We start from the raw sequence: 14,140 nt of genomic DNA on the forward strand, positions 1-14,140 counted from the left end.
GTACAGTGGTTTTAACAAAGCCAAGAACATGGGTCAAGTTTAGCTTTGAAAAGAAAGAGGTAAAAAATAAATTCTGTGCCTCAATCAAGGACTGAACCATTCACTTTGGTAAGCAAACCACAACATGCATATTAATAAGTCATAAGAGAGAAAGGTAAAATTGTGGCCAAACAAGTGTAAATACATGCTGAATGAACATTTTGATCCCATCACAGCAATTCAAAAATTCACAGGATGTTAGTGCTAGAAGGGAACTTAAAACAGATATTCTCCTACATTTCTTAACTTGAGGCCTGTGAACTTCTTTAATATCTTGACAACTATTTCAATATAATTGGTTTCCCTTGTAATCCTATGTGTTTTATTTTAGGCGTATAAAAGCATTATTTTGAGAAGGAGGCCATAGGCTTCAATAGATTGCCAAAGGAATCTGTGACACAAGCCAAACCTCTCGTTTCACAGAGAAATTTGGGAAGTTTCTCTGAGAACTAAGAGAAATATATAATAACTATATATAATAACAATGAAGAGAAAGTGATGTTATATTTATCTTTTTTCCACATTTTCTTCTTCCACCTCTTCTCTCCACTTCCTCTACCTAAACCTCAAGTTTGCCAAGGGACCTAAACCTAACGTCCTAAATTCATCAAATATTACAACCACCACAAATTGTTCTATCTTCCTGGTAGTGAGGAAGTCAGGAGCTTTGCAGGTTGTTGACTTTTAACTCGGAGGGGTACAGATAGGGCTCCCTTCGAGAGGTTTCTTAGTTCCCCAACCCCCCACGCCAATCTTCCAAAAGAAGGCAAGAATTGTGGAGCATAGTTACCCTCTAGAATGTGTTCTCAAACTCGGAGGCACATGCCTGGAGTGTAAACTCCCCCTATAAAGTATGTACTTTCCATTTCCCAAGCAGGATCCCACCGAGAGGAAGGGTGGTGGGGCGGGAAAAGCAATCCCCTTCGCTCACTGTGGATTCGGACATTGTCCTTAATCTCCCTGCACCCGCGTTCTCATCCGCAAAAGAAACACTTTGCAACACCTACGTCAGGAATTTTATGTGGAGGTCGAGTGAACGTGAAAAGCAAAAGCTTTCCGCTATTCGGCAGCATAAAAAACGAGATTTCAGTGATTAAACCGAGGACTGACCCTGAGGCGACGGAACCTCACAAAAAGCCTGGGCCCCAGGGGATGCCCTGAAGATCCAACGAAAACAAGGCCGGGGCTGGGGAGGGCCCTTACCAGGAGAGGCTCCGCGCCTGAAAGGTTCGCAGAATCCTTCTGATCGACTGGAAGGCCCCCTCACCCTCCCCTCCCAGAGGAAAGGAACCGAAAAAGCCGACTGCTGAGTACCATAAAAATGGGACGCAGATAGCCGCAGACCCCGGAAGCAGTACTCTATACACAGTACCACATGACAAGTCACTTCCGGTACCCCTCCAGGATCGGAGCAGTACCCGGTAATCAGTGGCATTTACACCTTCCCCTCATCCTCCAGCCTCTGAACCCTAACACACGAGAGGCCCCACTCTGGTATAGAAGGATATTACCAAGCGGAAGGGTCAAGCGGGCAGGCGTCAGAAGAACGTCACTTCCGGGTCCGGTCAGGGCCTAGTCAACACAGAACGCTGCCCTAGGAAGGGGTAAGATCCCGTGGTCGGGAGACCCGCGGAAGCAGCGCCGAACCGGGCGGGCGGAAGTAACGAATATGGGGAGCTGCCGCTGCCCCTTCCCGCGGGCTTGGGGTGGCAGGGTAGAACCGAGGCTGACACCAAGTTTCGCCTCGGGTTGCTTTCGACCCCGGTTTCATACGACCCTCCCCGAAGGGACGTGACGCAGCCTAACGTGACATCATCTACGATGACGTGGCACGCGGGGTCCCTGGGGACCGAGAGTAGAGGGAGGGGGATTACACTGCCGTGTTCTTATTAGTTGATTATTCTTGGGCCTGCGTGAAGAGTTTCCACGCCGACCTTTTAAAAAACTCCTTACCTTATGTCTTAGAATCGATACTAAGTTTGGATTCCAAGGCGGAAGAATGGTAATGGCTAGACAATTGAGGTTAAGTGTCTTTCCCAGGGTCACACGGCTAGGAAGTGTCTGAGTTAAAATTTGAACTTAGGACCTCCAGTCACCAGGCCTGACTCTTATCTACTGAGCCACCTAGCCCCTTTTCCCCACCTTTAGAGCCAGTAACTGGAAGGGACCTAAGAAATTCACCGGGTCCCGGTGCCTCAAAGAAGGACTATCTGCCTGCCTCCCCATAGGGTGTCACAGCTCTTTGGGAATAATGGCAACTCAATTTTCCCTAGCGTTTTGGCTTGCAAAGGCTTTCCATTTTACAGATGAGGAAACAGGCCCAGGGACATGTCCTTATATATGTGTGTATACATATATATACATATATATATAAACTTTATGATTACATATATCCCTCTAGTACAGCACCTACCAAGTATGTAACTGAGGTTTAATAAATGGAATATATCTTTGATGTACACAAGACTAGATACCATTACCTACATTTTAAATATGAAAAAACTAAAAGTTTTTTGCAACGTGTCAAAAGAGTCATTCCTGTGCCACACTGGATGATTCAGGGGCCATCTTAGGTGCCTGAAAACTGGATTAGGATCCTGGTGAGAGGCCCATCACACATTCCCATTCACATCCCTGACATCAGCAGAGTTTAGAGGTGGCTATAGCAAACATAGTCACTAAAATAATGTTATTAGCAGCAAACTGTTCTAAGCCACAATCATCCCAGAACTGGGGACAGGTAGTATTTGATCTAGGAATAGTTAGAAAAAATTTTATTGGCACATAGCACTATAGATCCTGGAAGGTGGTATCTCCTTGAATGCTGTTGCTTGTATGCAGGCTGAGCTGTGACTGAAAGTATATACATATATCCAATTTGACAAAAGTTTTGTTGTCATGGCTATCAGCTCTCCAGGATCTCAAAGTTGGGCTACATCCACTACAGGCTGTGGGGTTCTTTCCAAAGGGTAGGCCAAGCCAGAATGACTCCAGGAAGAGGAAGGGTTTCAGAGGATTTCAGAGGACTAGAGGTCTGTTTTGGAGACCTCTCTTTTCTTCCCAGTTTTTTACATCTATTCTTGGCTTTATTTTTTAACATGAGATGTCCTTGATATAGTGAAAATATTAAGTAAAATAATCATTTAAATAATACTTTAAGGTTACAAAACTTTCTTCACAATTCTATGAAATAGGAAGTGTAATTTATCACAAAGGCCCAGAAAGATCAGGTGACTTCCTTTTATTATAGTCCTACAGGTTTTCTGATTCTAGATTAAGCTGATGACTTCTACAGCTACCAACAAATAAGTTATTTTATACATTGGATCTTCTCTTTACAACAATGAAAAGATCAAGGTTCTCCTCTGAATATAGATAATTATTTGTGAAAACTTAATAAAGATTTATAGGCACCTATATTTGATTTTTCTACCCTCTTTATGAGATCATTATTAGTAAGCTAACAAATTAAATCTTTGGCTAATCTCAGAGCCCTTCTTGATATATGCTATTCACTAGCCTTTCCCAAATCTTTTCTTTTTCTTTTTCCAAACCCTTAACTTCTATCTTAGCATCGATACTAAGTATCTGTTCCAAGGCAGAAGAAGAGCAGTATGGATTAGTTAGGCAATTCAGGGTAAGTGATTTCCCCAGGTTCACACAGCAAGGAAGTGTCTGAGGTCACATCTGAACCCAGGTCTTCCTAACTCCAGGCCTGGCATTCTCCACTTAGCCACCCAGCTGCCTTCCAAATCTCTTTTTTTTTTTTTTTTTTAAGTTTTCAATTAACAATAATCGCACTTGGGGGCAGCTGGGTAGCACAGTGGATTGAGAGTCAGGCCTAGAGATGGGAGGTCCTAGGTTCAAATCCAGCCTCAGACACTTCCCAGCTGTGTGACTCTGGGCAAGTCACTTGACCCCCATTGCCCACCCTTACCACTCTTCCACCTAGGAGCCAATACACAGAAGTTAAGGGTTTAAAAAAAAAACACAATAATTGTATTCATTCACTACAATACTGCCACTGTGCAAAGCTTGCCAAATCTTTTTTAAAAAGTAAGTGAAATGATTTTCTCTACATTTCTGGATGTTTGAGGAAATATTAGTGAATAGAAATGTGGCTCCTAAGGGGATGCCAGGAAGGGAATGTCAGACAAGGGGAAAAAAAGCAAGGTACCAGCAATGCACAAACTATAACCAGTTTTATAGAGTACCAGAATGGAAACTCTGCTCAGGGCTCCCAGTTAACACCAAATGAATAATGCTGATAAGTTGTTCTTTCTGATTTTAATATTTTTCAATTTGCCCTCAGGAAGATTAACCTAGCTTTCTGCAGAAAAGAAAAAGACACCCAACACCAGAAGTGTGAGCACCAGCAAGTCCATTGAAAGCAAGAGTAAAACTTTTTGACTAGAATGATGGCTGTAGAGCTAATGGTGGCTGCAGATCTGAATCCCCAGATCCAGGCTTTATGGGAAAAAGAAGGGCCTCTAGAAGAAAACTTAAAAGAGAATTCAATCCAGAATCAGGAATCTGTCCTACAGAGTGATGAACTTGCTCCTGAGACCTGGCGAAAGCGTTTTAGGAGCTTCCAGTACCAGATATCAGCTGGTCCCCAGGAGACCCTTAATCAGCTTAGGGAACTTTGCCATCAATGGTTGCAGCCAGAGATTCACACAAAGGAACAAATTTTAGAACTGTTACTGCTGGAGCAGTTCATGAATATTCTGCCTGAGGAAACAAAGACCAGGGTTCAAGAGCATTCTCCAAAGAGCATCAAGGAGGCAATGACATTGGTAGATTTGTCAAGCACACTAATAATACAGAGAAAAAGAGACAGAAAGAAGATTCCTGACTTGGATAACGAGGTATGAGGAAAGTAGAAAAATGGAGGGGTGAGATAAAAAATATTGCTTGTTCCCCCAGAACTTTTTAATGCTTTCTTATTTACTTAAACTCATAATCTTATGGTAAGAGGCTTTCTCATAAGCTAAAGTTAGTGCTTAGTACATTTGTCCATGCTACTGAAATCTCAAAAGTTTCTTCCTCCCTTACCTGAGAAAAGAGAATGCCTTCTTACATCTTTTAGGGCCAAAATGGTACGTTGGACTTTGTTTCTAATTTCAGGTGTCTTATTTTTTGCAATGTTTTTTTCAATCAGTTTTTATTTCCTCATCACAAATTCTGAACTTTGGAAGATCAGCTCAATATAGAATCAGTAAGGTAACTGAGTTTTATAAGAATTGTTATATAATGACTTGCCTGTCACATTCCTGCTCCCAAATTAGGCCCTCTGATGCTTTAAATTTACTGATTTTGTTTCAAAAAGTAACATTTCATTTTATTCAGTCAGTATTTGTAGTATCTTAACATGGTGATGACAAGAGACTGAGATTGCTAATAGAGGAATTTATATGACTGGATGGAATACAGTTTTTAAAAGTGGCTGTGTGAACTGTTAATGTGGATAGATGGGACATTAAGGGAATGCTGATGGGATACAGAAGTTGGTTGGTGGGCCTGAGTAGTTTGAGGATAGGCTAATAAGACAATCTAGATTAATCAAGAAGGTAAAACTTGAATTCCTTCAGGCTCAGTACAGATAATCAAGAAAGGAAAGAAAATAACAAGGGGAGAGGAGGAAAAAAAAGAGTATAAAAGAAAAGAAAAGGAGAAAGCAAACAACTTAAGGAAAGCATAAAGAGGAGAAAGAAAAAAAGGGAAATGGAAAGATAAGAAAACAGGAAAAATCTCAGAGAAAAAAAATATATATATACTAAGTTTATCTCTACTCCACACCAGGCAACTCATTTCCTGGCAAAGAAAAAGCTTCTGTCTTCCTCTTCTAGTAAGTTTGCATAGAAAAATAAGCCATAATGGCAAACAACTGAACCCCTCCATTACCCTCTGGGCTCCATTCTGGAAAGTGTCAGGCACAGTCTTTGGTTCTTGTGTACCCAGGGCTAGATTCATGCTTTGCACAACAAATAATTCAAGACCTTCCAACTCTGTTGTCCACCCCTCCACCCCCAAACTTAAGTATTGTATAAATAGGGAGCAGGAACCAAAATGAAGGATTTGACTGATGGAGAAACCAAGAGGAGAAAATTAAGGAAAACTGACTTTAGCACTTCAAAAGATCTGTGTAGGTACTACTGTTGTAACTTTTACCAGCAGGTCACAAACTCCATATCATCTTTATGAATTACTAGGTAAAAAAAATTATTACTTAATAATAAATATATTACTGTTCTGGTGACAAATTTAGCCAGGTTAGTCTTCAGACAATGGATTATATGCCTGTCACCAGGCCAATATCCAAAGCTTTTCTAGCTTGTTGGGACCTGCCAGATGTAATCTACTGCAAAATTTTTTTGAGAGCTCAGCATTGCTGCTACATCATGATGAGGCAGTGTACCTCCTAACTTTGTCCAGAATCTCTTTTTAAAGGACTGAACTCTAAGTACTCCTCTCTCTCCAAAATAAGTCTTGCTCTCCAGCCTAAGCCCTGTGGTAACAAAGGATGGGGATTAATTTCCAGGTTACAGTCCATGAGCAGGGACAAGTACTCCTGAAGGCAGCACCTTTGGAAGGATCATCGGAAGCACCAAGCTTCCATCTGGAGCCAGCAGAGCCCCAGCCTATGGGGGTGTTCCAAGAAGAGGAATTATGGAGTACCCACTCAAGACTACTGGAACCACTGAGCTGTGACCCTGAAAATGAGCTCCAGCCTGTGCAGGAGAGGGGTGAGGAGCTTCATCAATAATTTCCTCCTCTAGGGGTGGTGATATTCAGTCAACAAGCATTTACTGAACACTTCCTCGGTGCCCAGAGCTGTACTGGACCCTGGAGTGGACACAAAAGCAGAAAACACAACCTTACCCTCGAGGACACTACAGTTCATCATCAGGGAAGAGGGACTGTCCAGTGAAGGATGTGCAGGTCTCCCACATAGCCACAGATTGTAAAGTTGTTTATTGGGACAAGGGTGGAGAAGCAAAGTTCTTCAGGTCAGGGAGCATACAGAAATGATTGATGTTTTAGATTCTGCTTTCAGAAAAGATAAAAAAGGGAAGAACTTGGGCAGGGAAGGATACTGCATGGTCTTAGTTCTCCAGAGTTCTTAGTCAAAAGGCAATGCATATTAGGATTAACAGAGAAACGTAAAAGCAAAATCCTAAATTTCACATTAAATACTGGAGAATATTGTTAATTGGAATGATCTATCAATCTGTGAGTTTCATTTCAAAACCATTTTAACTGTAGTCTTGAAAACTGCCACTTATTGAGCAAAAATGACAGTGTAAGCCAAGAGAGGAGTAAAGAGTATTGCCTCCATTTAAAATTTCCACTTTACTATTCATTTTCCTTTTGAACTGATGGAATTTTTGTTCTCAATTGCAGTGTGAAGGCCACCTCTCCCAATGCCCTACTGAAGTAATCAAGGGATCTCTTATATTTCAGAAATAAACTTAAGGTGTCTCTTTATACAAAAAATAGAAACATACTGTTCTCTGCCTTTTTTCTCCCTCCTTAGCTCTGCCTGCTCACCAAGTTCTTGTCCTTCCTGAGGAGAGAGCTATCAGAGAGTGGGAGGTGGCATCTGCACTTTTCACACCTGAGTCCCAGGTGAGCTGCAGTTCCCAAAGTCCCACCTGAAATCACCCTATTTCTAGCTGAATATGACCTTGTAGACATCTTTCCTTGTTTCCCATAAACCTTTCTGTCTAATAGTTCCTCTGGGAAACTACATCTGCTATCTCCTAAGCAACTAGGCTTGTCATGCAGGGGAGCTGGGCAACTTATAGTTTGCTTATTTAATTCTTGGGCTGCCTCCTCCTTAACTTTTCCTTTTTGTCCTCTTCCTGCCACTTACCCAGGGGTTACATATGAGGTGCCAACATCATCATCCTCAATTTCTTTTACACAATTAATTTCCTTGGGTCCTATTCATTATCCAAGGATTAAAAGGCAGGTAGTGAGCAGAGGCCTGTTCTCATTTCAGAGTCCTGTGACATTTGAGGATGTGGCCATGTATTTCTCTCAGGAAGAATGGGAGTTATTGGGCCCCATTCAGAAGGACCTCTACAAGGATGTCATGCAAGAGACTTATGGGAACATGATTTCAATAGGTAAGAACTCCATCATCTTAAAACTGAGATGGGGGAGGTTCTCTAATATACTCATTTAAAAAAACATTTTACTTAATCAACAAATATCTACCTTCTCACTTTCCTACCCTACATTAAGAATTCAAGAAAAACAAAACCCATTATAAGCCTGAATAGTCAATCAAATAAAATTTGTCTCGTTCTTCCTTCTGAATTTTTTTTTAAACCCTTACCTTCTGCCTTAGAATCAATACTGTGTATTGGTTCCAAGGTAAAAGAGCGATAAGGGCTAGGCAATGGGGGTTAAATGACTTGCCCAGGGTTACATAGCTAGGAAAGGTCTGAGGCCAGATTTGAACCTAAGACCTCCTGTCTCTAGGCCTGATTCTCAATCCACTGAGCTACCCAGCTGCCACCTGAATCCTTTACTTCTTTATCAGGAGTTGGGCAATATGTTTCATTATTAGTCCTCCAGATTTTTGGTTGATCATTATGCTTATGAGTTTGGCACAAGAGTAGTCCATTACATTTATATATCATAATTTATTCATCCATTTCCCAGCTTATGTGCACCATCTTGGATTCCCATTCTTTGCCGCCTCAAGAAACTGTAAACATTTTTTTACATGCTTAGAATTTATTTTGTTTAGAATTAATTCCTCCCTTAATTTCTCCTTATCCCTTCTGTTTCTCTGAGTGAAATAAACTTTTGTGCTCAACTCTGTGTGTATATTCTTTCTTCTTTTGACCAGTTCATATGAAAGTGAGCTTCAGGTTTCATCTGCTCACCTCACCCCGCTTCTTTCTTGTTTGCATAGATGTCTACTTGTGTACCTTAATGATATCAGATAATTTCCAGTAACTTACATTTCCCTCTCTCTACATTCTTCTCTAAAGATCATCAAGACATATCAGAACCACTTCCAGGCTTTAACTAAACCCTCTATGAATCCTGATAGGGATCAGTATCATATTCCCATATTTAAGTGTAATAAGTTTATCTTTGTTTAGTCCTTTTTCATTGTTTACCTTTTTATGTTTTTCTCCAATCCTGTTTTTGACCTTCAAAGTATTTCTATATGTCTGGTCTTTTCAACAAGAATACTTGGAAATCTTCTGTTTCATTAAAAAGCTATCCACCACCCTCCACACACCCCCATGCTCCCTTCCTTTAGATTTATTTTTGCTGGGTAAGTTGTTCTTGGTTGTAAGCCTAGATCCTTTGCTATGGGTATATCATATTCCAAATTCCCAACTCCTTGACAGTGTTAGCTTCTAAATCATGTGTGAATCTGATTGTGGCTTCTTGATACTTGAGGTCTTTCTTCCTGGTTGCTAACAGCTTTTTTCTTTTGGCCTGAAAGTTTTAGATTTTTTTGCCTATAACGCCCGTAGGAGTTTTCATTCTGAGGTTTCTCTCAGGATGTGACTGGTGGATTTTTAAAATTTGTACTTTCTGGTTTTAAGATATTTGCACAGTTTTGTTTTTTTAAGGTTTCTTGAAATAGGATATCAGGCTTTTTTTTTTTTTTTTTTTTTTATTGTGGTGTTCACATTGTCAAATGATTCTTCAACTTTTTTTTCTTGATTTGTCTTCCAGGTCTTGCCCAGGGTCACATAGCTAGAAAAATTTTGCTATGAGATACTTTACATATTTTAAAAATTTCTTCCATCCTTTGGTTTTGTTTGAATATTTCTTGTTCACAAAGGCACTAGCTTCCATTTGTTCCATTTGTAATTTTCAGGAAGATTTTTGTGTGGGCAAGGATTTGTACCTCTTATGCTAAAGTGTGTACCTCTTGTTTCTAATTCTTTCTTCAGGTGCTTTCATTTCATTAATTTTAAATTTCATGCATTCTAGGAATTTTAGTTGAATTTATGCCCAAGCTGAGTTTGTCTCTGAGGCATAGTTTGTAGCTATTTTAGAGTAATTCTCTTTTTGTGTTTGTGTCTTGAGAGTCTTTGCCACCATAATAGCTTATTATGGTGTGACTTTTCTCTTCTTCCCTCCCCCCCATATTTTTCTAACCTACTTTCAAACTTAATGTTTTTGTCTGAGCTGTGCCACAGTTTTGGAGGGAAAATCTAGGCTGATGCTGTTGATTCTTTCTTTGGGTATTTAGTAATATGTTATTCTAGAATTTAAAGAACAAGCTGGGGACTTTCAAGCTTTCATTATTCCCATCTGGTCTGATCTAAGGCAAAGCTTGGTTGCTGCCCCTTCTGCTTTGAGCTCTGTAGTTTGCCAACTCAAGTGTGGATCTGTAGACTACGGTAAAGAAGTAGTCTACTGCTGGACTCAGCCCCTATTAGCCACCTGGAAAGCTCTGTTGGTTCAAGTAAATAAAACTATAGGTCTCCTTTGGTCTAGGATTTCTGTCTAGACTCATTCTTTTCAAGGTTGGACTAAATGCTAAAAGTGAGACCCTTGCTTCTGAGCCATACCACTGCTGTGACTGGCTTCTGAACTTTCTCTATACATAGCCTAGGGCCTTTCTACCTGAGAATACCACTCCCCTGGTCAAGTCCCTTTCTTAGTGCCTGGAACTGAATAGTAGGCAATAAAGCTGCCAGTATGTACTTGTCCATGTCACAATATCTTGGTATGGATCTGAGCCTGAGATCTCCTCTTGCCCTACTATACAACTACTCTGAGTGCTCTCTACCAACATACTCCTGATATGACCCTCTCTCCAGTGTCTACAGATCTCCCTGTCTGCTTCCCTCTGCTGACCTAGACCAAAGATCTCACTGTGCCATTTTCTGGATTTCCCTGTTGGTGTTGTGATTCTTCTATATCTGTATATTGGAGTTTGTGGAATGGAGCTCACTGACTGCTACCTATCACTTTGCATTCTTGGCTATTCTTAGAATGCACCCAGAGGACTGAAACATATATCTTTTGAACATGGCCAATACAATAATGTTTCGCTTGATTATGCATATTTGTTAAAGAGGTTTTTTGTTTGTTTTCATGGAGGAAGGTGGGTAAGAGGAAAAGAAATTTTTGTTAATTGAAAACAAAATACGTTTTTTTAAATGCCCATATACTCAATGGAAAGCCTTCTCTACCACAAAGTTCTTATAATATAGGAGGTATCAAATTTGAATAACTTTCCTCTTTCAAACTTGAAATAGAAGGTTCAGAGTATTTAATCTCTCTTCCATGTAGAAGTTTGTGTTGTCTCTTTTGGATCACATATTTTCTAAAGGAACAAATCCTCAAAAAATAAAATTCTTTATCTCTGTCTAAATCATTTCCTATTCTAGTGATCTTTATGACAAAAAGAAAAATACAAAAAGCTGATTGATATCTGGCTTATTGAATTCCCAAAGCTGGTGAATTTCTCTCTAAGCCTTTTCCTGTCATCAAGAGTTGGGGGCCAGCCCTGGACAGTTTTTGGTCCCCCAAACCCTGGAGTTACAGATCACCATTTCATGGAACCAATTTTTAGAATATAACAAATTAAATAATAATCATGTTTGTGCATTTACTTTATTTCCATGTTGCTGTCTCTGGAAGTGTATTCTACCTAAGTCAGTTTGAATACAGAACAGCTTCAAATCTACCTTCTGGGTTAAGAGACTGTCACATATTATTAAAAACCAGTTGATTAACTGAGTGATAAATATGTTTAGAATTTAAAATGTTCCTGCTCTTCTTCCTCCTCAACACAGAGTCAGAAAGTATTCAGGAAGGAAAAAATTGGCTTATGTTCATCCTTCAGAGGTAGTGTGGTGCAGGAAAAAGAGCAGTCAGAAGACCTGGGTTCAATTCCTGGCTCTGAGACATATTAGTTATATCACATCTGATAATACATTAAGTTTTTCTTTTTCATTTGTAAGATAGAGGTAATACAACTACTTCACAAGAATTTTGTGAGGAAAGTGGTTTGCAAATTGTTAAGTCTCATACAAATGTGGGTTATTATCTGCATAATATTTTTCTCAGTTCCTTTGTCTCACATATGACCTATGAGAGGTTAGGAGCTGAGATCCTTCATGTCCAAAATTAAGGTTAGTGGTGAGGCTGAAGAACCTCAGCTAGTGTATCACTCTTCCTTAGAAATATATAATATCTTCTAAGGAGTCATTTGGTCACATTTGAAATATGCTCCTAAGTTAGTAACAAAAATCATTGTTAAGGTCACAAATACTTGTTTCTTTTCCTCAGCATTGTTTATGATTCCCAAACCTGAACTGATATCCTGTTTGGAGCAAGAGAAAGAGCCATGCGTCACAAATTCTAAGGAGTCCAAAGAGATCCCCAAAGATTCTAATACAGGTGAGCAATGAATGAGAATGGATCAGACTAACACCCTTGTATTCAGTGTTTTCAGGATATTAGCATTTTTAGAAATTCTCTTGATTTTTATGAACTATCATTGATTTTTTTTCTTTTCCCCCCAAAATAGAAATGACTGATTCTTCTATTCATCCTAATGAGATTAATGCCACAATTGAGAATGAAAAGCCTGAGGCAGTACATCATATTCCCTTAGAAATACAAGTATCAGATGGTATTTTATCTGAAAAGGCTGATGGGGAAGTTCTCAAGAGGGCAGAATTGAAAGAAGTTCATGACAACAAGTGTAGGGAAGAAAAGCCACAGCACAATTTCCCTGTAGGAAAGTGGAAGAAATACTCTCCTTGGAAAAAAAGTCTACGGAAACTCATGGAGGCCCACAAAAAAGCCTACACAGGAGAAAAACCTTTTAAATGTCATATATGTGGGAAAAGCTTCAAAGTTAGTTCTGACCTTATCAAGCACCAGAGAGTCCACACTGAAGAAAGACCCTATAGATGTCAAGAATGTGATAAAAGGTTCCGATGGAGTTCAGATCTTAATAAACACTTGATGACACATCGAGGAATTAAGCCACATAGGTGTTCTTGGTGTGGGAAAAGCTTCAGTCAAAACACAAACCTTCTTACACATCAAAGAACACACACAGGAGAGAAACCCTTTAAGTGTCATGAATGTGGAAAAAGATTCAGTCAGAATTCTCATCTCATTAAGCACCAAAGAACCCACACGGGTGAACAACCTTATACATGTAGCATGTGTGGAAGGAACTTCAGTAGGCGCTCAAGTCTTTTAAGACATCAGAAACTCCACAGAGAAAAGGAAACAGTGAGTGTCCTCATTCTGAAGGAAAGCTCAAAGTGGAGCTGAAACCTTAAAGATACAATTTAGATGAATTTATTAATATTTGAAAAATGTTAAAGTAAAAACCCCACTTTAAAGAGAATTTAGATAGACTATGCAAGAGGGAATGGCAATATTTCTAGTATTTAATGATTTGTTCTTTTTTTTTTTTTAAACCCTTAACTTCTGTGTATTGGCTCCTAGGTGGAAGAGTGGTAAGGATGGGAATGGGGGTCAAGTGACTTGCCCAGGGTCACACAGCTGGGAAGTGTCTGAAGCCAGATTTGAACCTAGGACTTCCCGTCTCTAGGCCTGACTCTCAATCCACTGAGCTATCCAGCTGCCCCTAATGATTTGTTCTTAACAAAAAAAATCTTTTTAGCACAGCTATACTTGGATTGTATCTTGACAAAAAAAAACAAGTATATCTTACCAAAAACCAACTCTTCAAAGAGTAGATGCTGTCTCAAGCCAAAGAATACTCTTCATACACATGAAATATGGAAAGGAATATTGATCATGAATCAGTCTTTTCTGCCCTTCTCAAGAACACAAGTTAAAATTACTATCAGAAATGGTATTTCCTAAAACAAAGGGCACACACACACACAGAGAATGAGAATCATTAGCTTCAGTGTTGCAAGTATACCTGTTTCAGTATTCCTATTCCAAATTTTATGCTACAGAGATATCCTAAATTATGATGTTTCCAAGCATTTCAGCTAGTTTTTTTGGGGGGGAGGGAGCGGCTCTTGCTTATGAACACCACAGGATTAACTACTTCTAATTTCTTGCCTTAAATTTTATACCTTTTATGGTCAAATCCTGTTGCTCAATTCTT

At 39.7% G+C, this 14,140-nt stretch overlaps 1 protein-coding gene across 1 annotated transcript; it reads left to right on the forward strand.

The window, feature by feature from the left end:
- Nucleotides 1-1,522: 1,522 nt before the first annotated feature.
- On the forward strand, nt 1,523-13,511 carry ZNF75A (zinc finger protein 75a). Its single transcript, XM_044657929.1, has 7 exons — nt 1,523-1,643; nt 4,352-4,907; nt 6,581-6,785; nt 7,577-7,668; nt 8,045-8,171; nt 12,325-12,435; nt 12,566-13,511. The coding sequence occupies exons 2-7, from the start codon at nt 4,455-4,457 to the stop codon at nt 13,324-13,326; spliced, it is 1,749 nt and encodes a 582-aa protein (XP_044513864.1). The 5' UTR covers nt 1,523-1,643; nt 4,352-4,454; the 3' UTR covers nt 13,327-13,511.
- Nucleotides 13,512-14,140: the final 629 nt, after the last annotated feature.

The sequence above is a fragment of the Gracilinanus agilis genome, chromosome 1 (assembly GCF_016433145.1).
Source record: "Gracilinanus agilis isolate LMUSP501 chromosome 1, AgileGrace, whole genome shotgun sequence".
Lineage (NCBI taxonomy): Eukaryota > Metazoa > Chordata > Mammalia > Didelphimorphia > Didelphidae > Gracilinanus > Gracilinanus agilis.

Excerpts from the sequence above, each read along its gene's own strand:
- ZNF75A (XM_044657929.1), top strand. The coding sequence starts at position 4,455 with ATGATGGCTGTAGAGCTAATGGTGGCTGCAGATCTGAATCCCCAGATC. Across the intron at positions 6,786-7,576 it reads CCAGCCTGTGCAGGAGAGGG|CTCTGCCTGCTCACCAAGTT; the intron begins GTGAGGAGCTTC and ends CTCCCTCCTTAG. Across the intron at positions 12,436-12,565 it reads CCCCAAAGATTCTAATACAG|AAATGACTGATTCTTCTATT; the intron begins GTGAGCAATGAA and ends CCCCCAAAATAG.